The sequence below is a fragment of the Chaetodon auriga genome, chromosome 21 (genome assembly GCF_051107435.1).
Source record: "Chaetodon auriga isolate fChaAug3 chromosome 21, fChaAug3.hap1, whole genome shotgun sequence".
Taxonomy (NCBI): Eukaryota; Metazoa; Chordata; class Actinopteri; order Chaetodontiformes; family Chaetodontidae; genus Chaetodon; species Chaetodon auriga.
In genome coordinates this window covers 7,057,723-7,081,716 of record NC_135094.1, presented here as the reverse complement: position 1 = coordinate 7,081,716, position 23,994 = coordinate 7,057,723, and the positions used below count along the sequence as shown (strand labels likewise).

Here is a 23,994-nt window from a genome sequence, read left to right as displayed (position 1 = left end):
AGGAAGATTTTAAGACTCAAAAGGAGACTGTTGCCAAATTATTATTATTTGTGACTGATTGCAGACCATTGGCTACAAGGCAGAAGAATATGATGCTGGAGCTCTAATGAGGCAAAAAGAAGGTGAGGGGGACAATTAGATAGTCACTGCTGCATATACTGGCCATGATCTTTTATTTCTTTATTTTTGACATTTCACAGTAGGAAAATTTTTTTTACTTAGAAACTCACAAACGAAACCACTGTTAACACCAGTAACACCTCTGCTTTTCTGACTAAATCAAGACAAAAGCAGCAGATCAAGCCCTATACAGTGCACCCCTTCCTCAGAGCAGTTTTAACTACAGAGTGCTCTAAAGTTTTGTTATTCATTATTGCCCTCTAGTGGGTTTTTGTGTATTTGCATTTTAAAGGGCCACTCCACTGATTTCACTCTTCAAAGTCAGTTTACTACTGAGCACCACTCTGAAAGCAGTTGTTTAATAGCCTCTGTGGGTCCAGGAGCTCCCTAAAGTCTGGAAAAAAAGAAAAAAAAATCAACCCCAGATGATGTCATATCGATGTCATTAGGGTTATCTTAGCCTTGAGGAAATCTTTAATAGAAAGCCAGTGTTACAAACTGCATAGAGTTTGGGGCATTTGGTAGATATGGAGGGTCTTGTGTTGCAGTATGTGAAATGTAGGATCCAGTGTAACTAAACTGAGGGAGTGCCCCTTTAAACTAGAGACTTAATGACACAAGAATCCTGCTGAGCTGCAGTTTTTAGTACAGATAATAAACTCACCTAAAGTTGTTGTTTTCCATAAATTTTTACACTTTTACATATAGAAAATACAACTACAACTAAAGTAATTCCTAGTATCTATGATTTGATCCCATGTGGTTTTGTGTAATAACAATAACAGGTGCAAAGGATTATTTTCAGTCAGACGGCCCTTCAGTCCTTTCAAATCAAAAGAAAAACACTTTTATATTTCCTGCTTTGTCTCTTAGCTTATGCCATTGTTTCCGTGTGTTCTGCTGCCCTGATGGCCCCGGAGCTGAACTCTTCTTCTGGCAGGTCTCTGATGAGCAAGCGAGGATACTCAGTGTTCACACCAGCGTGGTCCAGATAAAGAGCCCTTCCTTCCTCCATCCTGGCAGTAGTTGCCTTGAAAAGATGCACACATGCCAAAAAAATGCCTCTTTGGTGCAATAGAGCAGATTTACACACACAAACCAGTAGGCCTGAGGCTTTCCAGGAAATGCCAAAGGGGTTGGCATTTCTAAAAAAACAGCAAAAACGCTCAAACAAGAGAAAACGCGATGGACTTCCTGCTATTGTTGGAACATTACTCGGGAAGCCACAATAAAGGGTGTCAGCTTTTTTTTGACGTGATAGCCAAATAATCTCCTGACACTGTCAATATAACTGACTTTGCACTTTGATAGTGAGCTCAGAATGGCAAATTAACATAATCGCCATGCAACTAATCCCCAGCACAAATAAGGCAAGTGCTTGACAGCTGTTTGTTCAGATTTTACAGAAGCATGTTGATGCTGAGAGCACCAGAATTGAATCACAGCAAGCTGATTAAAAAGAAGGAAAAAAAAAAATCTTCCCTTAAGCCCACTCATTCTTTCAATATCACAAATCCAATTTTATGTACAAATAAGTTGATTTACTGTGTTTCCTTTATCTCATTGTAATGAAGTATTCATCATATTCTCTTCTTCCTCCACCTCTTTCTACAGGCCCACTCTGGCCAGTAAAGAGCGCGTGTGCTGTGTGGGCCGGATCGCTCCGGAGTTTCTGTCTTGTACAGCGAGCGTTAGTCATCCAGGTTGGTGGATGAAGAGAACAAGTAGCCCAGGTGGGTGGAAGTGCCCTCATATTGGATCACAGAGAGGCCTCAAAAACAAAGAACAATGCCTCTGAGATGAGATGCTGAAGGAGAGCAGTGTTTCTCCAAACAAGGCTTCAAAAATAAATGTATTTTAGAGCAGCTTATGCCTTACAAAGAGGCATTAGTCCTCTCTTTGCACTTAATGTAATAATTTCTCATTAAGCCAATCAGGTTTTGAATATTTTGAGGTTGAAATCAAGGTAATGCTCTATTTTAAAGATGTGTAATTTCTGAGGAAGTTTCCTGGAAAGCACATTGTGATTTGTTGCACAGAGGGTCCAATGAAAGACAGTGTAAAAAGAGGGACATGTTTTTAAAATGTCTCCTTTATCAGTCCTCTCAATTTGTGGGAGGGAAATACTGAATCACAAGAGTGTGCATTTTATTGCAAGAAAACTAAATAAACACTGTCTGTAGTGTCTTTGTAATTGGTCCAAATTTCATAGTTTTTTCAGGGAGCTTTCTGGAAATTACACAGCTGTAAAAGACATTGTGGCCCAATTCAGTGTATAAAACCATATGGACTATAGAAGACTTTTTAAATTACACAATCCCCTATAGACACTGACTTAAATACATGTAAATCAAAACAAGTAGATTTACAAGGCTTTATATTTTGATGGTGAGAAATTACTTCAAAATCAAATGATCTGAGTGTTTGAGGCAACATAAATATTTCACGGAAATACAGAAAAACAGAAATGCGCAATTGTACCTGATGCCTCCAAATACGGTCATTGGAGTTTTAACTATTTAGTGTCCAGAGACAGTCACCCAGCCACACCTAACATACAAAAATAAATCACAAAGTATAAAAAAGAGAGGATTCATATCACTAATGAACATTGCTTATCCAGTGCAAAGACTACAACATCATAAATACTCACTCGTTGGCGGATAACGACTTGTTAAAACATCCTGATTGCGCACACTAGCACTCGTATGTGTACAGAGCAGAAGAAAATTTGAAAGTAGCTCTAGAAAACAAGTCAACCTTTGTTTCAGCTCGACCCCGTGTGAAGAGGTACGTCATGTACGCTGCATTTAGAATTTCAGTTCATGTTCAAAGAGTGCGAGGAGCAGGAGACAGGCCCAACCCATCAGTAGACCGAGGTTCTGCAGGAAGAACATGAGGCACGGTCGGTCGGTCTTCACTCGATTCATCTCAGGAAGCTGAGGAAAGGGAAGACATGAAGAGCAACACTAAATTACTAACAGTTTTGCTGGAAATATTGGTCAGAAAGTTTCAGTATTTTACCTCTTTTTAAATTTCTTTCAGCCAAATTTGTATTTTTATCGCCAAAATCTGGAGTGGCAGTAAGCAGACATTTCAACCATTTACCTCTCGACCTTTTTGTGGGCTTTTTTGGGCGCTGCAATATATACTATCAAATCACAATTTATGTATTTTCAAAGTTCCACAATCTATCCATGTACCTCTTGAAACTGTAGAAGTAACTCCTGCAGTACAAGTACACCTGGTCAGGAATCAGTGCTGTCATGAGTTTTCACATCAGCTGGAGACTGGATGTGGGATGGTTTTATGTTCCCATGGTCAATGACAGAATGTGGGTCCCAGTTCAACGGCATGCCTCACTGGTGTGTTTTTAATAGTTTTTGTCAAAAAAGATCTCATGGGATTCATTGACAATAAGAGACTTTACTAAGGCTCTCTTACCATTTCTACCAGTGACAAATAGAGGAAAATCCCAGCTGTAACAGCAAAGATCCACTGCTGCACTTCTATCTCTGAGGAGACAAACAGCCCGATGTAGAGGCCCATGAAGGCTGTCAGAGCACTGAGGAAGTTCATTAGCACAGCAGTCTTCACTGAGAGTCCGGAGCTGAGCAACACTGCAAAGTCCCCTTTGAGACAGAAAGCAGAAGAAAGATAAGCTGTCAGTCACGCAGAGTGTTTCCGGGCCAAAAACAAAAGCGTTCCCAAAGTAAGCACCGTGACCTCTCACCCATCTCGTGCGGAATCTCGTGGCAAAGGATGGCCACGGTGGTCGCCATGCCAGTCTCGGCCGAAGAGGAGAAGGCCGCCCCGACAACCAGGCCATCGGCAAAGTTATGAAGGCTGTCTCCCACGATTACCATCACAGCCAGCAGGGGAACCCCTTGTCCTGGGAACACAAAGGGAGCCTGTGTCGCTACAGCTCATCCTCAGACCGTGACAATTAATCTGTCATGCCAGGCAACTAATTACAAAGTACATCACATTCAGCTGCGCTGTGCAGCTCGCAGTGACAGAGCTTACTCTGATGTGAAGGCCTCCTTGTGTCTGCGTGTTCAGGAGATACTTCTGTACACTCCAAATCATCCACTGGTCCCTGCAGATAATTATTCACAGCACAGTTTTATGAACTTTCTTAACCTTTGATTCTAATCTGAGAAATGAAAAATGATCAAATGAGAGGAGGTGAGACAAATTCACTAAAACAGGATATTTTTATGTAACATGAGTGGTTGGAAAATTGGTCCCACTCTGCAGTTTTACAAAAAAAAAAGAGGCTTTCCACGTGACTGGCCTGTCTCTGTGTCCGAAATGTCCTCGTTTTGATGTATTCATCTGTACATGATTCAACAGAAGCATGAAGTGCATTCTGAATGATTCAATACTTCTCATTCTCCAACATCCTACATGCTCTGTTCCTTCACTCCCTCCCACACCACTCTTCATCGCCTGTTATATAAGAGCAGCACAGGAAAATTGATTTAAGTGAATTTCAGTCAGTTCTTTAAAATGTGAATATGGATTCAGTGGATTCATACTTTCTTCGATTTACAGTATGTGTGCTGAGAGATTCTTAGATAGATGGGTTGATTAATTTTTGCCATTGTCACAGCTGCTTTGTGCTGTTGTGTATGTGTGCAAATAAAGAAACTGTCCAAAATTGTGCTGTAATTGACTGGTTGCTCTCCTGTCAACAGTGCCCTCCAGCAGAACTCCACTGTTTATATCAAGTGCATGAGTGCTTTCTTGGCGCGTGGGTGGAGGAGTTGTGAGGGAGTGAAGCATCAGCGGGGAGACTAAACCATATTGACTTTAATAACTCCACAGTGGAACAGCACATAAACACAATATTTACCCAGTGTGTTGACTTAGCTGCAACCACAGCTGCTTCTCATGTTATGAGATTATTTAAAAAAAAATCACATATTTGTCTTTAAAAGAAAAATAAACACAAATAGGATTACAAATTAATGTGATGCTAAACTCTGCCGAGCTATTTATTGTCATAATTAATTACTAGCTACGATACACCAACTTCGCCTGACATGCCTCCGACCAGTCTAAATTACTGTAATATGTGGCTAAATGTAATGGATGAGTGGCTGAATTCAGTAGTGTTATGCCAATTCAACTTGACCAAACACTACTTCTAAACTACAGTTGCAGGATTTCTACATCTTGTATGCAAAATACGTCGATGCCGTCGAAAAGGCGTCGATGAGGGGTACTTGGGTGAGGGCTGTGGGGGTAAATCATACCAAAAAGGTTGGAAGCCACTATTGTAGAAACATGATGCCTTAAATCTTTCTTGTTTGTCTTCTAGGCACTTCATATGCAGCACTGTTTTAATATATTCCTGTTTAAGTTCCAGGAACTGCCTTGTCATGGTCCCTGTGTCTCCACTATCAAGTAAATAACAGGGGTGATGACTGGAATCAGGTTTTCCTGCCAAGAACACTAATAAAAAACACAATAGTTCAGTCTGGGGCGTTGTGAGACTCACCAGCTGTATGGTTGAGATGGACTTTCCTCTCTGTGACTGACTGTTGCAGTTGAGCTCCAGAGGAAGGTCACTAGAATGACCCTGCAGACAAAAGAAAGTCATGAGACCAGCTTTGCAAAAGTTCAGACCTGGCACAAACTTGCTTGTCCAATGGAAAACTCGAAAAGTTCAACCTCTGGCTAGATAAAGAAAATCAGCTCCAACTTCAGCACCTTCCTCTTAACACACTATGTTTTGAGTATTTTGCTTCTGTATCTGTCTCATTAAATTGATAAGGGCTACAAAAAGTACATTCTCACATGGCCATGAGAAGGAACCAAAAAGGAGAAGATTCTTTCAATGAGGAAAAAGCCGTAGATCCCTGCGATCATGCCCAGAATCCTCCACAGATAGTCCTTTTCTTCTATATAGTGTTTGTCATCGTGACTGTGTGTGTCATCATGGAGGCCGAGGATCTCCAAAGGAGACAAAGAGGGAGACAATTAGACATTCACTCCACAGTCAAAACAGAGTTTTATACATGTGTGGCGCTTGACTCACTGTTACAGAGGATGGTGCAGTGGCTCTGTGTCCTATACCTGTGGTATGAGGTGCAGGAGTGCATCTCCTGACAGGGTTCCCACTGCCAGGCCCACAAACAGCTGCAGGATGAGTGAGTACGTTTCCTGGCAGGAGTTGAAGAAGATCAGGCAGATACCGAGCATGGAGCCCACCGTGATGAGCAGGACAGCAGCCGTGCTGTAGCCATACTCTGCAGGGAGGAGAGAAGTTTATTCTCTGCCCAGATATTAAGATCATTCATTCTAACAAGCCACTTGCAGCTCTCATTAGGCATCACCTGCACTTATCCATTTATGTATTTTATAATGTTTGAAAATTAAACTTAAATTGTTTAGTAAAACAAAGTCACAAATCAAGAACAAATTGTACAATGTGTTTATCGGTGACTGTGGGCTGTAGAGGTAAAATGTCTTACTCTCGAGAGCAGTGGGCAGAGATCCTTTTCTTTTTTGCTCTGCAGACTCGCATGCATTGCCTAGCAACTGCTGAATGATGGCTGGGCAAATTTGTCTGAAGTGCTCCTTGGAAATTGGCAAATGAGGATTCAGAGCAAAAATATCCACCAGCTGATTGGCTGAAAAACACACCTGAATCGATTCAAAGGGAAACACAAATTTGTGGATGAGTTGGAGGCTCTTCACATCAAGCCTCACAGCACCTGCATGCCTGTTTTCACGCTTCTTAAATCAAACGTTTGCCTCAGCCTCACCTGAGCCCAGTCTCGGCTTATTCCTTCAGTGTCATGGTTGCATCCATCCAGCGGACGCCCGGCCCCTTTCTGTGAACTTCCTGTTACGCTCCGTCTCTTCCTGTTGTGAGTGTGTGCTGCTCCGTCCTGTCCTACTCCCAGCTGATGAAGCAGCTCCTCCAAGTCTGAGCAAAGAATCATGATATGCATCATTGTACTGCACAGCAGGTCAGATTCAACCAAATGAATCCGTCTGATTGGCGGAAATACAACTTCTTGCAGAAAAGAAAAGTTGTCAAAACAAATAACGGCTAAGATGACTGATCGTTAATGGTTGTAACCAGCACTGAGACTTTGGACTGAACCTGCAGGGGGCCTGTATTCAATAATGAGTTTGACCATTTTCATATAAAAGATGACTGTATTTTATTTTTAGCAGCATGGAAAAGCAGCTGAAACAGTATTTAGAAAATCTCTCTTTAAAAACCCAGACTAATGAAAATCTTTCAGGAGGGTTAGCGGTTCTTTCATGCATGATGACTCATTCCTCTTATTCAGTGGCAGCGAGAGGAAACCCTTGAAATGAGAATTAACTTAAAGCTACAGTAGGCAGCTCGAAAGTATTCAACGCAAAACCTTCCGCCTCTCTCTCAGCTGCCTCTAGTCACTCTGCTAAACTCCTCCCACCAAACCCACGAGATTGAACAGCAGGAGAAGGAGTCGGTTGCCCTGTGAAGTTTTCCACGTTCTCCACAGCGTGAGCCTCGCCATGACCCAACTTCTCAAAGACTCCCTCCAATGCATCACAGCCCGAGGGCAGGGCGCCCCAGGCTTCAGAGGCAGTAAAGTGTTATCTTATTTTATCTTCAGCACTGAGGGCCGAGAAATAGCAGAGGGCCTGATTTTGCCTCGAGGTGGACGCCATATTATTGGACTGTCTCACCAACTTTTAATAACACGCAACAGGAAAGTGAAAGCCATTGCACTTAACAAACCAACTGTGCTCATGGACTTACCCATTATCTGCAGGTTACTTGTGCGATTTAGGGATTGGAAGATGTAGTCTGTAAAGAAAGCAGGAGACGGGAGGTTCCGCTGTCGGAAACAGTGGCCCTGCAGGATATGGCTGATGATGGCTGCAGCCAGTTTGGGCACAGAAGACTTGCCAGCACCTGGATTTTCTTGCTCGTTAACATCCTTAAGGAGGCCAATGGCATCAATGCACTGTGGAGTCAAAGATGAAATGATCATATCTGGATGTGCAACTGTGTATACAGGACAGATGTCTCAGATCTTACCTGCAGATCTAATGAGCTATGTTGATTGGAGGAGTGGTAGTGCTGGTTGATGAGCTGCAGAATACTTTCTGTTTCACTGGATGATAAGAAGCGGCTGTCCTCAGCTGGGTGTAGATTGGTGAGGGCCAAAAGGTAGAACTGAAAGTTCCCAAACGAGGAGGAGGAAAGGGAGGAAGGAGAGGCAGCATTTGATGTACACAGGTCTTGCAAGTTAATTATGTAGTACAGCAGAACAGTGGAGATCTGCTGGTAGTCCTCCTCAGTGAGGTAAGCCTTCACATCGTCCTCGAGCACAGAGAGAGCTACATCTGGTGTCAAGCACTGCAACAAGAACAGGAATATAGAAGTAAAAAGAGGCAGATTAAAAGGACAGAAAGTCACAAAATATCAGGTCATGTGAGTATTGACTGTAGGTTTACATGTCAGCATGTGATGGAAAAGAGCCCGCTTGACAAAAGGCCTGTTTTCTCCCTGAATATACTGTACTACGCTTCTCAGAAAAGCTTTGTGCTGTTGTTTGTGTCTTGCCGAGGGGAATACAAGCCCAATTAGATCCAGTCAGAAAAATACAGAAGCTTAGGAGAGTGAGCGAGGCACCGTTCCTTGTGAGAGAGAGCAGACTTTTCAGCAGACAGTGAGGAAAAGTAGAAAGTTGCTCTTAATTTTTGAATCTCACTTTCGAGGCTCGACACACACACACATAATCCTATTGTCAGCCCGCCCTCACAAACATGTGAGGTACCTCTAACTCCACTCTATGGAGTTTATTAGGTCAAACTGAAGGATGTTTAAAGCCACTCAGCATGAATGCCCCAGAGAGGTCAAGGACTTAAGCCTCCACATTCACTCACATTCCAGCCACAACAAGTACATTTGTTGGAATAGGCAGGCGGGAATGGGATGAATACATAAAATGTAATTTACATATAGATGTAAAAGTACCTCAGTTTATCATGTAGGGATACTTACATGGTAACATTTAGACAGGTATCGTCCTTACCTTGTCGCAGACGTCCTGAGAGGTGCCAGTCCGCTCTGCACAGTGCACCGCCTGGAGGAGCTTGGTGATTAGGATACCTGTGTGGTTCTTTTGTAGCTGTGGCTGGCCGTTGGTACCCAGAGGCAGATCCAAGGCCCTGAGAGCCTCCTGCAGGTACCCCGGTTCCTGTCCTTTCACCTCCAGCACCCTCGCCAGCAGACAAAGACACAGCAGCAGCAGCAAAGTGGGAGCACTGCTCCTGAAGTGCATGTTCCTACCAAGGCCGTCCGACTCCCTCAAGCTCCCAGGACTGGCTTAGGGCTTGAGACAACAAGGGGGTGATGGATAGAAAACACAAACAAGCCAATTCAGAAAGAAGTTTGTTTCAAGGTGAATGAGAAGAGAGAATGAAAAGCTTTTAGAAAAGAAGAGCTGTGGGAGGTGTAAATAATAGGTACGTCTGATCTGGTGGAAGACAGGAGGGCTTGGTGGGTACCCCTCAGCAAAACCAGTCCTCACAGTGCCAAACGGTCAGCCAAAGCCTGGGCCCCTCAGTCCACAACAAAAGGATTAGTGCAGGCAAGTGAGAGAGCACAGGGGCAGGGAGAAGGGGGCATGAGGGGGGAGACGGTACAGAAAATAATTAGTATTGAGGAAAACTAGGGAGAAGCTATAATTAACACAACGTGGAGGCTCACACAGACAGATCCACATCTAAAAGAAAGGAGATTTTATAAAGTGCTGGTCACTGGAAATGCTGCACCTCTTCGGTTTGTAGCTCAATTTAAGAAAGTCTGAATGTGTTCAAAACTGTCAGTTTTCATAATGGTATAAATATTGAACCAGCTGCCTTATTTAGCAGCATCAATTGTTCAAGAACAAGACAGGCGCTGGTATGAGTGAGTGCATGCAGTGTGTTGACTACGAGCCCCAGAGCTGCCCCATACATAAAGCACCGGGGACGTTCAAATCAAAGGGTTTCTTATGCTGAATGATCTCTGAGTCACCGCAGATCAAACATACAATGCAAAACACGCCAAGCTTTTTCGCAACACTTTCCAGCAGCCTCCCACACTGTACACCCTGCAGGTCAAACCAAGCGAGCAATAAGAGGACAAAAGCGGCAGTAATACCTCAGATAGAACAGAAGAAGAAGCTTAGCGGTTGAACCGGGCCTACCGTTCTCCCCTCTGCTCCTCTCAGCCGCTGTAACTAGGTTTGTTTTCCTCCTCCGGTTGAATAAACAGAGGATCCGGTGTTTGTTTGGGGAGAATTCTTGGGCATTGGTGCTGCTGGTAAAACCCTCTTATGAGAAGTAAGAGTTGAGTAAGCTCCTGAGGATTAGCTGCGACTGCCTTAAAGGGCTGTGGTTGCCATGGAGAATGCTGCCTCATTTTCAATATTAGGTGATGGGGGTGGCCAGCTACTAGTAGGGGTGATTGAATGCCTGGTGCCTGGCAGAGTAATATTTTTCAATGCTAAAAATCTGTGGTAATTATTACGTGCCAGTGTATCAAATGACAGTTTATAAGTCATGCTGTTATTCCAGTCAAAGCTGGTCTGCACCTGTATATCCACAGCAATGCAGAAGACTTGCAGGAGGCACAGCAAAATACAAACAAAGAAACATTATTTGTGTACAGTTTGTAATCAAAAGTGAATTAAAGGTTTCCACAGAGATGTTGGCAGAAGGCAGGAATCAAGCGTCCCCGTCTCTCTTTTACTAAAGAGCCTGACAGGCAGTGATGACAGCTGTGAGAAAAGTCATCAGAGTATCCTGTAATCACTCCTGGTATGACAAAATTATATCTTTAATAAATCAAATGTGCTTTGTTCAGGAATTTATCAAAGTGTTTGATTTTAAGACTTTTTTGGAGGTTTTTTTTTTTAGGTTTGAAACATTTCAAGTGAAAGACATCAGCATCAGCGTCTTAGCCTTGTGATTGTCAGCACGTTAGCATGCTGATGTTAGCACTTAGCCTGGCTTAATTAATAGTGTCCATTGAACATTTTGCAACTGATTCTTTCTGCTCTCGTGAAAACAGTTTGAGTCACTTTTATATTGGTCTTGATGAATCACATCACTGTTCTCCATAAAATCATGGTAAAACGTTCAGGTCAATTAAAAGAAACAAAAAAGAGAAAAAAATCTGTTTAGTTTGTTTCAGTTTCTTTTATTGAGCATCTATTTACATCGTAAGCCAGGAATAGACTGATGAACAGCCCATAGAGCCCCCAGTGATAAAAAAAAAAAAAAAAATCGGGCTAATTGCATTAATAAAACATCTTCACCTTTCTTGATTTTAACTGGTGTTTGGTCTACAAATGCTCTTAGTTATGTTGATTGGTTGATTGGAAGTAAAAAATAATCTGTACACATTTCACAGCTCACATAATCATGTAAATTTTGTTAAGATTGTTCACTTACATTACCTTGTCCCAAATTCACTTAGTGCATTGCCAGTTCTTCTATGGATTATTATAAAATACTTATGAATCAATAATGAATCATTATCTTTGATCCAGTCTTCTCTATATGGAAAAACACTGCAGGGTTTGGTTGAGATTCAGTTCCCAGTAAAGTGACCCAAAATAAAGATTGAACCAGATGAAAACATCTGGTCATATCATTGTCATAGTGCTGATCACCACTGATCTCAGGTCTATGCTTGTTCATTCTGCTCTATGTTGGCCACCAGGCCTTTGGTGTCTACAGTGGCTCGGAGAGGATTGGCGAAGTATAACTTGTTGTCAAAGGTGCTTTCTCCCAAGACGGGCGTGGGTATCCGTTTACGGAAGAGGAAGAAAGCACCAAGTCCAACTACGGCGATTACGACTAGCACTACAGCCACAGTGATGCCAGCAGACCCGTTAGACGGTTCTTTAACGACGTGGGCTGCGGAGGAAAAACATAACAGCAGTGACATAACTTGAGTTTGAAACATCATATTTAATATATATCTTAGGTTAAAACACTTACCAACAGATGGTGGCTTTTCTGTCGGTGTAATAACTGAAAAAAGAGAACAATTACTCATTGTAGGCGACAGATGGCTCATTTAAAAACTGCATAACAGCTGATTAAACTTACCTTTAGCGGTTTTGCAGATGTAGGACCTATATCTGCCGCAGCTGTTTGTACTCCACTGTCCAGTTTCAGAACTGATGTCCACACATGACTCTGACTTTGGCATCCCTTTTTTCCAGTTGGTGTAGTCCACAGCGCTGTTATCGAGCCACATCCACTCACCTGAAACATGGAAGCTCGTTACTTTAACTTCTACCTTTAGCTCCAGTCTGTGCCTCTCCTGTACTGTCATTACATTAAAGACACAGAGCTGATCATCCGATTTTAAAAAAGAAACACCCGAATGATCTTTGAAACACTCAGAAGGCTGCTAAACAGTCTTCAAAGACTCTTCTAAGCATCTGGATAAATAGTACTCAGTCCACTGTGTGATGGAAAAGATTTTTAACCTCTTTCTCTGGTTGCTATGTTAACCTATTGAAGTCCTTCCTATGTTCCCCAGATTTATATCGCACGTAATGGGAACGTGGCAAAGGGTACTGTGTTTCCAGGGTCAGGGTTTTGACCTGAACACAGTAGGAGGGTTAATGTGTGCTGACAATGTTGGACTGGGGAACACTGGACCCTGGGAACATACATGTAGCAGTCGTAGTTATTGTATACAGGTTGTAGTTGACGGTGAGGTTCATACTGCATTCCTCTTGCAGCTGTTACACAAGAAATCAGCGAGCTTGACTGTTTTATTCTGACAAGAAATAAAACAAAACTTACGTCAAAATGTGACTCATTTTGATGTTCTAATATTAATTCAGTGTTCTTGAAGACTGTTGACTGATTACTCAGCCACACTCTTCAGACACTTGAACCATGCTCACCTTCGTGAGTCTTGTAGAGGCCGATCCAGAAGGACTTGGCTCCGTCCTGTAGAAGCTCCAGGTTCTGTTGTATGAACAGAGCCTCCTGAGGGTCCTCAATGCTCAACAGAGAACCACCTGGAAAACACAGCCGCAACAACATGCTGTCAAGATTTTACACTCACACAATTTTGAACTTATTAGTGGAGAGTCTTCATAACATACCCATTTTCAGACACTCAACCGAGGCATGCGCCCAGTTGTCCACCATCGAGCTGAGGAAGGCGTAACAATGGCCTCTGAAAGGTATCCAGGCTTTTCGCTTCTTTGGGCAGTTTCCAGGGAGCTGTGGGGGCTCAGTGGGAGCTACATCTGGGATAGTGATATTACATCGCATCAGAAAACATACTTACTGTTTGGTTATGTACAGTATATATTATATATATTGCATTACAACTAATGGAGGGATTGTCTGACCTGGTGACTTCTTGCAAAGGGAGTAGTACGTATTGGTACACGGTGCAGTCTTCCATCTTTTGTCTACATCCATATACACACAGCCATAGTTGTGTTTAGGCTCATCTGTGCCCCATTTGGTGTAAGACAAGAGCCAGTTATCGACCCACTTGAACCGCCCACCGGTCTGCGACAAAGAAAAATAGTACTTGCAAAATAGTACTTGGCCAAAAGGTCCTTGTCTCCATTAGAAACCCTGTTTGGGTTAGTGGTATGCAACAACAGGTAGACCCTTTACCACATTGTTGTTGAGGCCAATCCACACAGGCTCGTTGTGCTTGGAAATCTGCAAGGTGGTGTACGCCTGGCTTACAGGATTCAGGATACTGGCCAGCTCTGCGTCGTCTGCTTGGCACTGCCTCCTCGCCTCATCCCATCTCATCTTCTGGGTCACCAGTTTGTAGGAGTCATTGCCAAGTTTGTAGAAAGCCTTGGGTGATACGGTTGTGGGTGGGACTACAATCTGAGAATCTTTGTAAACAAGAAATAACATAAATCATTCAGCTGGAAAATCTCTCCAACATAAAATTTAATGTCGACGCTGATCCCAGTTAGCATGGACGATTAATTCCGTCAGTGCAGCTCGTGATAATGTGGCGTCGTTCATATTTTACTCACCAATGCTTCGTTTACAGATGAAGCCATGTTTTGAGTGGCAGTCTTCCACCTTCCAGGATCCTGTTATTTTGGAAACGCTGCCCACCATAATCACACAGTCATACGTCTGTCAGGCAGAAGAAGGTGCATTATTTGCCTGTGGTTGCACAGTTTCGAGAGGTTTTCCTTACAGTTGCTTTCCTTTTTACATGTTGATTATTTTTACTGATTGTGGGAATCATAAGTGAAAAATGTTAAAAACTGATTTGATCTTTAGAAATACACTGCACAACCTTTTCATACGTCGTTCTTTCAAGTACAATGTTAACCTTTATAGGATTAAAGTTATCAAATAAATGTAATGGAGTAAAATGTACCTATGGTATTTTACTTCAGTAAAGTAATTGTTACTACATTGTACTTCCTGTGGGGACTTAATGTTCAACTTTCACTGATGATACTTTGTTTCTTCCTGTCACCAGCGACTATTAACTATCTAGTTTATTAGCAAGGCTCCACTATTTTACAGAACTAATTAATCTTTACATTATCTTTGGTCTTACTCTTGTTTATGGTAGAGTACAGCTCTTGTACAATACACTGCATGCACCATCTGAACATACATGTGTGCTCATAATTTGTTTATTATACGCTGTCATTGTTGTAATTTTAATGTCTGAGGTTAGGATAAACAAGGTTCTTTGGTAGAGGTGACAGGATGTCCAATGATAAATAGTTGTTTTGTGCTCATGTCACACTTCTTTGCGACTACTCTGGCAGCATGTGGCCATCACATTGTCAACATAAACTGCAGGACAGAGAGAGAAGGACAGAAAAATCTTTGGATATTGACGCTGAAATAACCTCATCCATAAACGGGTAACGTCCTTCAGGCACTGTTGTCGGATGCCCTTTGGCCCAGTTGGTGTATGATATCCCTTTGCCGTCCGTCCACACAAAGTGCATCTCCCAGTTCACATCATTCATGCCGATCCAGAAATCGCTGTTGTATTTCAGCATCTGTGTCGTTAGGAATGCTAGAAAGGAAGACATAACTGTGATCTAACTCGCTAAAATTGTGGTTTATTTCCATTCTTCATGACTGCACAGTGAAAAGTAACTTTCACAGACAAAAACAAAGTGCTTTGTGAACAACATTAGAGACATGTTTCTGCCATCGCTCACCTTGCTCTCTCTCGTTGAGGATAGAAATCAGATTTCCTCCCTGGTTTATGCAGTACTTCCTGGCCTCCTGCCAGCTCTTATTATCATCCCCCACAACAATTTTGTAGCACTGTGTTAAATGAGGAATTTGCACTGTGTGTTAGAATAACAAGCAAAGGGACGGCAGGCAACCAGTGTGAAAAAATGGGACCACATATTTTACCAGCACGGACGTAAATTCATCTGAGAGTTTAAACCTGCAGGACGGAATCTTTGTCTCCCCCTTCTGGCAGTGAGAGTAATTGCACAAACACTAATGATGCCCTTATGAAATGGAAATAGATCACTACTGGCAGCGTGAAAAAGTCACCACAGACGCTAGATTTAAAAACTCTGCTTTGCTGCAAAATACAGAGAGATTTACCTGGTGGTTATAGGTTTAATCAGAATTGTGTGAACTCATTTGGCAAGAGTTTGAATGTAAAAGACGTTCATTTATATGTAAAAGTCCCACACTCCAGCTTTAAATCACTCCCCAAAAGCAGGAGGAAACCTTTGTCTTGATCAGAGACGTGAATAGTTTTAGAAATGTATTGGAGTAATCTGTTACATGCGGTTATAGATCATTACCTTTCCATGGAAAGATAGCCACTCTGGTGCACATCCTCCTGTGGGAACATCAGTTGGGGCCATAGTTGTGTTGACAAAATTACTGCTTCTTTTGCAAACAGACGGTAGCTCCATACCACAGTTAATGTCATTCCAGTATCCTGTATGTGCAGAGTTAGAACAAGGAATGAATGATAGCAAGAAATTAATGATTAGGTTAAGTTAGGTTATCTAAAACTCATGAACCCAACACAGTATGTATACTCACCCATGCTCCTGTATATAGTCACACAGTTTTCATCATTATTAGCAAAGTTGGGCTCATTCTGTTCCCATGCAGTGTATGTTACAGGGGTGCCATCCACCCAGCTGAAAATGGGAATAACATAATGAGCAAGACATCGCTTATAAAAAAACCTCTGTACAACATCTGTATTTGTGTTCCAGGTTTCGGACTTGGATGGCTGGCTAATGGAAAGCAGCCAGTCTGCACAGTATTACACCTAAACAATGTAGTTTGATTTACCTAAATGATTTATCCAGATTCACTGTCATGCCAATGTAGTACTGCGCTTGTGAGCCTTTCGATACCTGTTGTCATAGTAAGAGGGACATTACGTTGAGGTTCAACAGAAACAACTGTTACACATATGGTTTTCAGTACTTTTGCCAACAGATCAGATTTTTGAGAACATCCAATGTGTTGTCATTTTCAACACTGTTGTTCTCTTGGAAAGAAAATTCAACGGTTCTTGCCTGTTTCCAAATGAACTTCCTCTCACTCTCTCCTGTGATGATCGCAAGGTCGCCAAAGCCCTTCTTGCAGACGGCTCTAGCAGCTTCCATATCTAGGTTTTCAGTGTTGATCAAATACTGTGTGTCATTGTATATGAGCCAGCCATCTTCTGTGGTGTTGTACACTGTGAAGGGAAACAAAACTGTTACCACATGTCGCACAGACACAGTATTAGAGACTGATGAAAAACAAGGCAAATGTACTTACAGCTCTGTGAGGCAGCACTTACTGCTTTGAGCCAAATGAGAATATCAGCATGCTAACATGCGTGAAACTTACCTGGGGCAACTATGGCAGGCTCAGGTTTTGGAGTCACACCTGGGGGTACAAGAACCATGAAGGAAGAGTCTTTACAGCAGGGCAAAGCTCTAATTTCACCTCACATAACTACTCTGGACAAATGACTCTGTGTAAACTGAAGCTGCATGATGAGGCCGGTCGGCCTTACCTTTACGTATCTGACAGATCCAGTTATTGTAGGCCTCACAGTGCCGATCATTCCAGTGTCGTCCGTAGTAAAAGTGGACCTCTGCACAGTGTTCATCGTCATTGTGGTTGTTTGGTTCACCAAAGCCCCAGTTCTCAAAGTCGGACTAGGTCATAATTTTTGGAAATACACATGATTAGACCAGCGCTGAGAATGACAGTGAGTAATATTTTTGTGACAGCTGTAAAGTGCTACATACAGGCGACCCGTCACTCCAGACAAAACCTTTATTGGTACCCAGGCTGAAGCCAATCCAGGCTGGATCAGAGGAATGAAACCTTTACGACAGCAGAAAACAGCAGATCTGATTACTCGAATGGTTCAGTAGTATTTTGAAAATTTTGACGTATACAAGCTGTAAAGCTAACATACGGAGCGTTGTTCAGGTCCTGCATACTGTGTATGCTCATCAGATCCCCGCCAATGGCCCTGCAGAAGTCCTGCGCTTCTTGCCAAGTTTTCTTGAGGTTCCTTGGTTTTTTGTAAAACTTTTTAATGAACGAAAAAGAAAAACATGCAAGTATGAGTGATGTGTACTCAAAATCGCATAGATGTCACAGGTTAGTTCAGTTTGTCCTCCTACTTTGTAGCAGACGTTCCTTCTGCCTGCAGCGGTCCACCCAGGCTCACAGCTCAGGGCTGGGGTGGTGGGTGGAACTGTTGTCACCTGTATACCCTCTGCTGGTTTCTCGCAGATATACTTCTCCTTGTTGCTGCAGCTCACAACGTCCCATAATCCAGCAAAAATCCCCGTTGTCATGGCAACGCATCCTTGTTTTCTGTCTTTTATGAAACACACCAAAAGAATTGGGGAAAATATAGATAAACTGAGCTCAAATATGTCAAGATTACGATCAAAGATAACAAAAGACAAGATAGACGAGTAGACTGCCAGTGTCCTCTGAGGCTGGACGACCGAACTAAAAGCAGACAACATGAAAGAGAGCACAGATGCAGAGCTGAGGAGAGGTGTGCTGTACCTGGCATGCCCACATTGAAGTTAGTGAATGTGACTTTTCGTCTGGTGCTCCACTTGAAAGTGCTTCTGTCGTCTGTGTTGGACAAACCTGTCCAGAAATACTTCTCTGGTCTCAAACCCACCAAACTGACCAAGAGGGCATTCTCATACCTACCCACGAAAAACATAGAAAAGGAAAACAATGAGCCGTAATGAGCAATAAAAACACAAACTGTTCCCAGCTAACTAAAATTATTACAATGCTCAGCTTTTGTTTTAATCAAAGTGATTGAAATACGGGTGTCAAAACATGTCAGATCATTTTTCTGAAATTTTACTGAAATATGGAAATGTTTCACATAAACGCAAATAAATAGGAAAATATACCTATCAGCCACATCCACCAGGTGACCACCAGCGTCTGAGCATGCCCGCTTTGCGTCATCAAAGGTTTTTGTCTCAGATCCGACGTTGTAACAGTAAGAGCCAAACCTGACCGAGCCCTTGAGATGAATAAAAAACACTGTGAGACCAAATCTGATAAAGGCTTTGTTGTATAATTACACCCATTATTTAAAGGAAGCTACATCACTCACAAGCTTGCATCCTGGGTTGGCCTCCTCATGTGCGCCTTCGTCTTGTTTAGTGGAGGCCTTCTTCTTACAGATGTATCCATACGTCTTCTCACACATGTGGTCAGCCCACTTCGCGTCCTGCGTCGGCCACATACAGACAGGAGCGGCAGCACATGTATCATCATTGCATTCATAAACATTTTGCGAGTCCTTTTTGCATCTGGACAGTAATGAGCGTTACCTTTCCTCTGATGAGGACACAGTCTTCCTGGAGGTTGGTGGCATGAGATGGCTCACCAGTCTGCCACTGGGTGAAGGTAACGTGGGAGTGATCAGACCACTCAAACAGCATCTGGTTCCTCTGATCATTCAAGCCGATCCAGAGTAGATCTGTTGGCACTGTGTGTTTTAAATGCACATGGCAGTCTTAGAGTACAGCTCCTCTGACATTTTGGGGCATATTTGTTTTCTTGCTGAGAGTTAGATAAAAGGATTGATAGCACTCTCATTTCTGTACGGTGAGTATGAAGGTACAGGCAGCAGCTGATTAGCTTAGCTTAGCACAAAGACTGGAAACAGAGGGAAACGGTTAGCATGGTTCTGTCCAAAGGAATAGAATACATCCCCCAGCACCTCTGAAGTTCGCTAGTTAGTGAGCTAGTGGGCAAGGAAGCAAATAAGATACAAAGATACCTTCTTTCTACACATTTGTATCAAATTATTTACTGTTACTCTTCACCATTTTATATCACATGATTCAAATGATTAGCAATGATGAACCAACAGATTGCTGGAGAAAAAGACACTTACAGTATCCAGATTGAGATATTATGAAGCTCTGCTCCTCTATGTTGTGTATGCTGGCCAGATCTCCACCGTCTTTGCGGCACGCAGCCAAAGCGTCCCTCCACATCTTTTTGCTCCTCTCCAGGTAGTAACAGCTACCTGAGTATGGAACCCAGTGACTGGGGCAGAAGGTGGGCTGGGCTTTGTCTGTGGATAGAGACCGAAAGAGGTGGGAATGAAGATTCACTCTAATAATATGCCAACTTATCCTCAATAGAAATGGTGATATTATTTTACCTGATGGTGTGGGCAGACTGGTTGAGTTCCCTTTGCGACAAATGTAACCAAGTTTCTTGGTGCAGGCGCTGCTCTCCCATTTTGAGGCTTTTCCAGCGTTTAGAGTCGCACAGGTAAGGCCTGGCTCTGATGAGGGATGACCTATTGGAAACATCAATCCATGTATTATGTGTATTTAAGGTAAAAATTCATTGATGTAAATGTGTAGTCGCAAGTTAATTCGATAATTTAAGAATCCTACTGTTGGTATCAAGCATCCAGTGACATTAAGTGAAACCACAACAGACAATAATATCGTGCCTCCATCACAGTGTATTGCTTGTCTTCACTAACCTGGGGCCCAGTTTAAATATCTGAATGGGTTTCCGTTGCTCCACTGCCATCCACTCTCAAAATCCAAGCTGTTCAGTCCAATCCACAGAGATGTTCCCAAGGAATTTGTCAACCCTGTGTGTCAACCCGTACATGGCAATGCAGTCACTGTTCAGTAATGTTCATTGTGCTGTTTGGATAACTGATGTCAGGCTGGCTTTGTACCTGAGATGTATGACTGTTCGTGTAGCTCTACAATGCTGAGGAGGTCGGCTCCCTGCTGCTGGCAGCTCTTCCTGGCCTGATGCCAGGTCAACGCTGACTGTGTGTTCCTCTGATACTGAACCCCTGTGACCGGGTCAGTGTCCCAGCCTGGGGTTGCTGCATTTTGGTAGAGACACAAAGTACTAAACATTATAAAACATGAAGTAAAATTAGTGTAATACCTGTTGAGCTGAATGGATTTTAAGTGTCTCCTTCTTCACATTGAATCTACCTCACTTTGACAAATATCTTCTATGTTCCTATCTAGGACTGTGTTTTGCGTCATAGAAAAGTACAGTAAAAGTGAGCTGGCGTTCTTTTTCTGTCCCTTTTATGCCACAGTTTTAGAGCAGCATCAGGAAAGACAGGCCTGAGAGAAGAGGAAAACAAGAACAGTGCTGTGTTGACAACTCATGAGAGGAAGTGATAGTGTTCTGCTGGCGGAGAGGAGGAGGGGGGTCAGAAACCAGACCTGTCAGCGGTGACCTCTTCAGTGATCACGCTTAGAGGAATTACAGACAAACAAGTTGATTCTGTACAGTCCCTTTACGAATGCTAATTATTACAGATATGAAATGGTTGGAATATGTTTCTCACACTCACCTTTGGTGGGACAAAAGCCCCACATTGTGTCTTTATCATAATCTCTCTCTGTTGCACACCACAGCTGTCCATCTGAGCGGCCGTCCTTCGTGCACTCAGCGTACCACTTCTGCTCAAACCTAAACGGGAACTGACAGGGACCTCCGAAGGCATTGCCCCCTATTGTGAAAATCTCTGAGGAGACAGAGAGCATGGATTTAAAGATCATCGAAGTTCTTTTCAGTAAAATAAAATAAACAAGGCTTCCGCTGATGTTGGGCCAGGAGGCCTAGCTCGCAGTATCCAGTTCATCCCAAAGGTGTTAGATGGGAGTCATGGGGTCGGAACTCTGTGCAGGCCAATCAAGTTCTTCCACATCAAACTTCCAGAACAGTTCCTTAATGGAAGAGGGTGATGTTGAAAATGGTTCTTTCAACAAACAAATTTGGAAGCACATCATCTACCTTTATGATACCTCTACCTCTACGATATGTTTCTGATGAGTAGTGTAAAGTATTAATTGGCTGCCCATCTGCCCACACTGAAGCTTTTTCTCAAGCTTCTCAAGCTCTGCTACCAGCCAGCTTCTTATTTTGCCTTCAATTACATTCAGGACTAGTTTAATTGAGTTGCAGACAGGTTCAAGTCCAACAGTCAGGCTACATATTTCCCAGGATCTCACTGCTGCCCTGAGAAGATCAGTGACCGACTGATCCCAGGTGCTGCAGTTGCATTATGAGTGACTCCCCTTGTATCAATCATGCTTGATATTTGCGATGCGTTGCAGATTGTGGACAGAAACATTTCAGCAACCTATAGATATTCTATTAGAATGCTTTTGGTGCTGGTATTTGGCCTCACGCACTCACTCCTCACTAAACACCACCTTGTTTAGTGCTGTAAGGATGCGTTCCAGAATCCAAACTGAATCTCAGAAATTACAATTCATCAAAAATGTATTTTGCCTTTGCTTGAAAAATGAAATGCCTGGAAACAATCTCCAGCATGGGAAGATTTTGCACAACAAACATTATTGAGGAAGCTCATAAAATGCCCCTTCAACCTTTCTAAAAAAAACTGCAGCACAGTTTAGACTCTACACTATAAACTATCGGGACTTCATCCTTACTAAAATCAATCGCGTGCCCACACTTCCTACCTTGATACCCCTTTGAACAAAGGTCACCCCGGGTTCCAAATATCCTCCAGCGACTCCAGAGCCCCGAGCCTTTGTAGATCATTATGTTCCTCTCATTGCGGTTGCCCCAGTTTAAGTGCAGGTCCTGGTCTTTTAGGCCAAAGAGGGTCTCATTCTTGCACTGCCAATGCTGGAGCTCATTACTCTCATCACATTCAAAGAGGACCACCTTCACCCAGTCTTTAATCTCTGTAGCTGCCAGACAGAGCTTGAGGGACAGACTGAGGATGCGCGATTCGGACGCCCAACGAAACTGCTGCTCTTTGGCGTGAGGATTACAAACAGCCACCGTCACGGAGGTGGCACTCTCCACCTTTATGCACTTGTTGTGGTTCTCATTGAAGATCAGGAAGGAGCCACTGTCTGGAGCAGAACAGAACAGCTTCAGCAGCACATCTCTTATGACAATTTCAAACAAATGTATTATCCAAGTACTCCCACAGCTTTACTCACAGCCAAATTGAATAAAGAAAAGATGAGTCAGGGGTACGTACCTATGTCAGCAGTGATGAGGAGGACTTGCAGGAGACAGAGGACCACAGCAAGGTTTGAACAGGGTAACATTATCCTCTGTGTGTAGTTTGCACTCAGTGGTGGATGAGGTGGTTGGAGAGTTTTCCAGTCATGAGAGACGGTGTCTGGTGTGTGCTAAGGTGTGTGACATAGAGCAACAATGACACAGAGACATGGTGTTTTCCCCCCTTAATCACACTGATGGATATCCTGTCACATGGGCAACTACGGTTGGTCAAACAACAGCAATTTCCCTGAGCTTCCACAGATTTTTTGGCAGAGGATGGGAAGACAGGAAGTGTGAAGCAAGCAAACTCATGTCACTATTAAACAAGAAAAACTGAAAGTCGCAGGTGATAACTTCAAGGAAACACAGTGTGCCAGGATAGGACAATATTTCTATTTTTAATAAATCAAAGGCTAAAGAGGAGCTGGATGATTTTTTTTTTTTTTTTTTTGTGAATTCATTCATCAAAACAGGCTTTAATGTATTACCTTTATCTGAGGTTTTTGATCTATTGTGAATAATGTTATTATTTATAATTATAAATAGCCCCTCAGCCTGTGCTAAATCTGTGCCCGGTTCATAACGAATCCAGAGAACACGTGTCACTCAGCAAGACTACCTCTGAAGAAGTGTCAGGTGTCAAGATTTAAGAGAATCATATCTGATCAGGAATGTGCCAGCTTCATAGTTACTGTGCCAGGGTAAATGAGGATTGGGTTTACTCTGAAGCACTTTGCTGATGAAGGGGTTTTCGTGGGATAATAACCCCCAGGAGGTCTGGAAGCTTCGGGTGAGCAGTGCAATGATGACACAAGTCAGTAGAAAGAGATGACAGGAGGAAATCCTGTTTCCTATCGGGGGAAGTGAGTGGACATCTGACCGCTTTGGCCTCACACTGCAGGGATGCCCAGCAATGGTGCTCAGACTAATGAGCTACAGACAAACAGGCCACGAACCTGTGAACTATCTGTCCTTCGCACGGACAACGCAGAACAAAACACAAAGAATTCGGGAAATCTTGTTGTGCAAGTTGTGCAGCGTGTTCTCATGAAAATACAGTGACTGCATGAAACTTCTCTGGGACTGGGAGTCATGAGGCTGCAGCTTTTGTGTCCAGTGGGGGCATTAAAGTCCCATAACTCTGCGGCACACATCTGAACCCATGTACAATTTAGTAAGAAATATATGAAATGATGTATGATGATGATGATGTATGTATATAAATATTGTTTTGTGCCATTCTATCCCATCCTGAAAACCTTTTTTTTTTCTCATCCAATGCTGTTGTGTTGAACTGCA

The 23,994-nt window shown here is 42.9% G+C and overlaps 2 protein-coding genes across 8 annotated transcripts; both read right to left on the bottom strand.

Annotated features, from left to right (window-relative positions):
* Positions 1-140: 140 nt before the first annotated feature.
* On the bottom strand, positions 141-10,536 carry LOC143340009 (zinc transporter ZIP12-like). Of its 6 annotated transcripts, none has more exons than XM_076761591.1 (14): positions 10,286-10,520; positions 9,611-9,702; positions 9,174-9,473; positions 8,174-8,494; positions 7,892-8,099; positions 6,897-7,060; positions 6,603-6,774; positions 6,205-6,377; positions 5,926-6,081; positions 5,627-5,707; positions 4,147-4,219; positions 3,854-4,012; positions 3,565-3,752; positions 141-3,059 (listed from the first exon to the last, which is right to left on the bottom strand). In XM_076761591.1, exons 3-14 carry the CDS (start codon positions 9,420-9,422, stop codon positions 2,931-2,933), a joined length of 2,073 nt encoding a protein of 690 aa, XP_076617706.1. In that variant the 5' UTR covers positions 9,423-9,473; positions 9,611-9,702; positions 10,286-10,520; the 3' UTR covers positions 141-2,930. The 6 variants fall into 6 exon arrangements, with proteins under 6 accessions (XP_076617706.1, XP_076617707.1, XP_076617708.1 ...); XM_076761592.1 differs by having other exon boundaries at positions 9,611-9,694; positions 10,332-10,485; XM_076761593.1 differs by having other exon boundaries at positions 10,332-10,456.
* Positions 10,537-11,322: 786 nt separating this feature from the next.
* mrc1a (mannose receptor, C type 1a) lies at positions 11,323-22,828 on the bottom strand. Of its 2 annotated transcripts, XM_076721477.1 has the most exons (30): positions 22,670-22,828; positions 22,137-22,538; positions 20,999-21,172; positions 20,357-20,512; positions 20,153-20,266; positions 19,820-19,960; positions 19,547-19,729; positions 18,978-19,135; positions 18,758-18,874; positions 18,549-18,664; positions 18,184-18,332; positions 17,787-17,986; positions 17,576-17,691; positions 17,403-17,481; positions 17,165-17,309; positions 16,996-17,034; positions 16,677-16,840; positions 16,447-16,511; positions 16,189-16,289; positions 15,942-16,081; positions 15,333-15,441; positions 15,012-15,184; positions 14,169-14,274; positions 13,789-14,021; positions 13,512-13,677; positions 13,260-13,406; positions 13,056-13,172; positions 12,244-12,402; positions 12,133-12,165; positions 11,323-12,048 (listed from the first exon to the last, which is right to left on the bottom strand). In XM_076721477.1, exons 1-30 carry the CDS (start codon positions 22,737-22,739, stop codon positions 11,816-11,818), a joined length of 4,305 nt encoding a protein of 1,434 aa, XP_076577592.1. In that variant the 5' UTR covers positions 22,740-22,828; the 3' UTR covers positions 11,323-11,815. The 2 variants fall into 2 exon arrangements, with proteins under 2 accessions (XP_076577592.1, XP_076577591.1); XM_076721476.1 differs by having other exon boundaries at positions 11,323-12,165.
* Positions 22,829-23,994: the final 1,166 nt, after the last annotated feature.

Coding starts and splice junctions, on each gene's coding strand:
- LOC143340009 (XM_076761589.1), bottom strand. CDS start 9,422: ATGCACTTCAGGAGCAGTGCTCCCACTTTGCTGCTGCTGCTGTGTCTT. Junction 8,100..8,173: donor ATAGCTCATTAGATCTGCAG/GTAAGATCTGAG, acceptor TTGACTCCACAG/TGCATTGATGCCATTGGCCT. Junction 7,061..7,891: donor AAGTAACCTGCAGATAATGG/GTAAGTCCATGA, acceptor TTCTTTGCTCAG/ACTTGGAGGAGCTGCTTCAT.
- mrc1a (XM_076721476.1), bottom strand. CDS start 22,739: ATGTTACCCTGTTCAAACCTTGCTGTGGTCCTCTGTCTCCTGCAAGTC. Junction 17,482..17,575: donor CAGGACCTGAACAACGCTCC/GTATGTTAGCTT, acceptor GCTGTCGTAAAG/GTTTCATTCCTCTGATCCAG. Junction 12,403..13,055: donor CCTCTACAAGACTCACGAAG/GTGAGCATGGTT, acceptor TCCATGTTTCAG/GTGAGTGGATGTGGCTCGAT.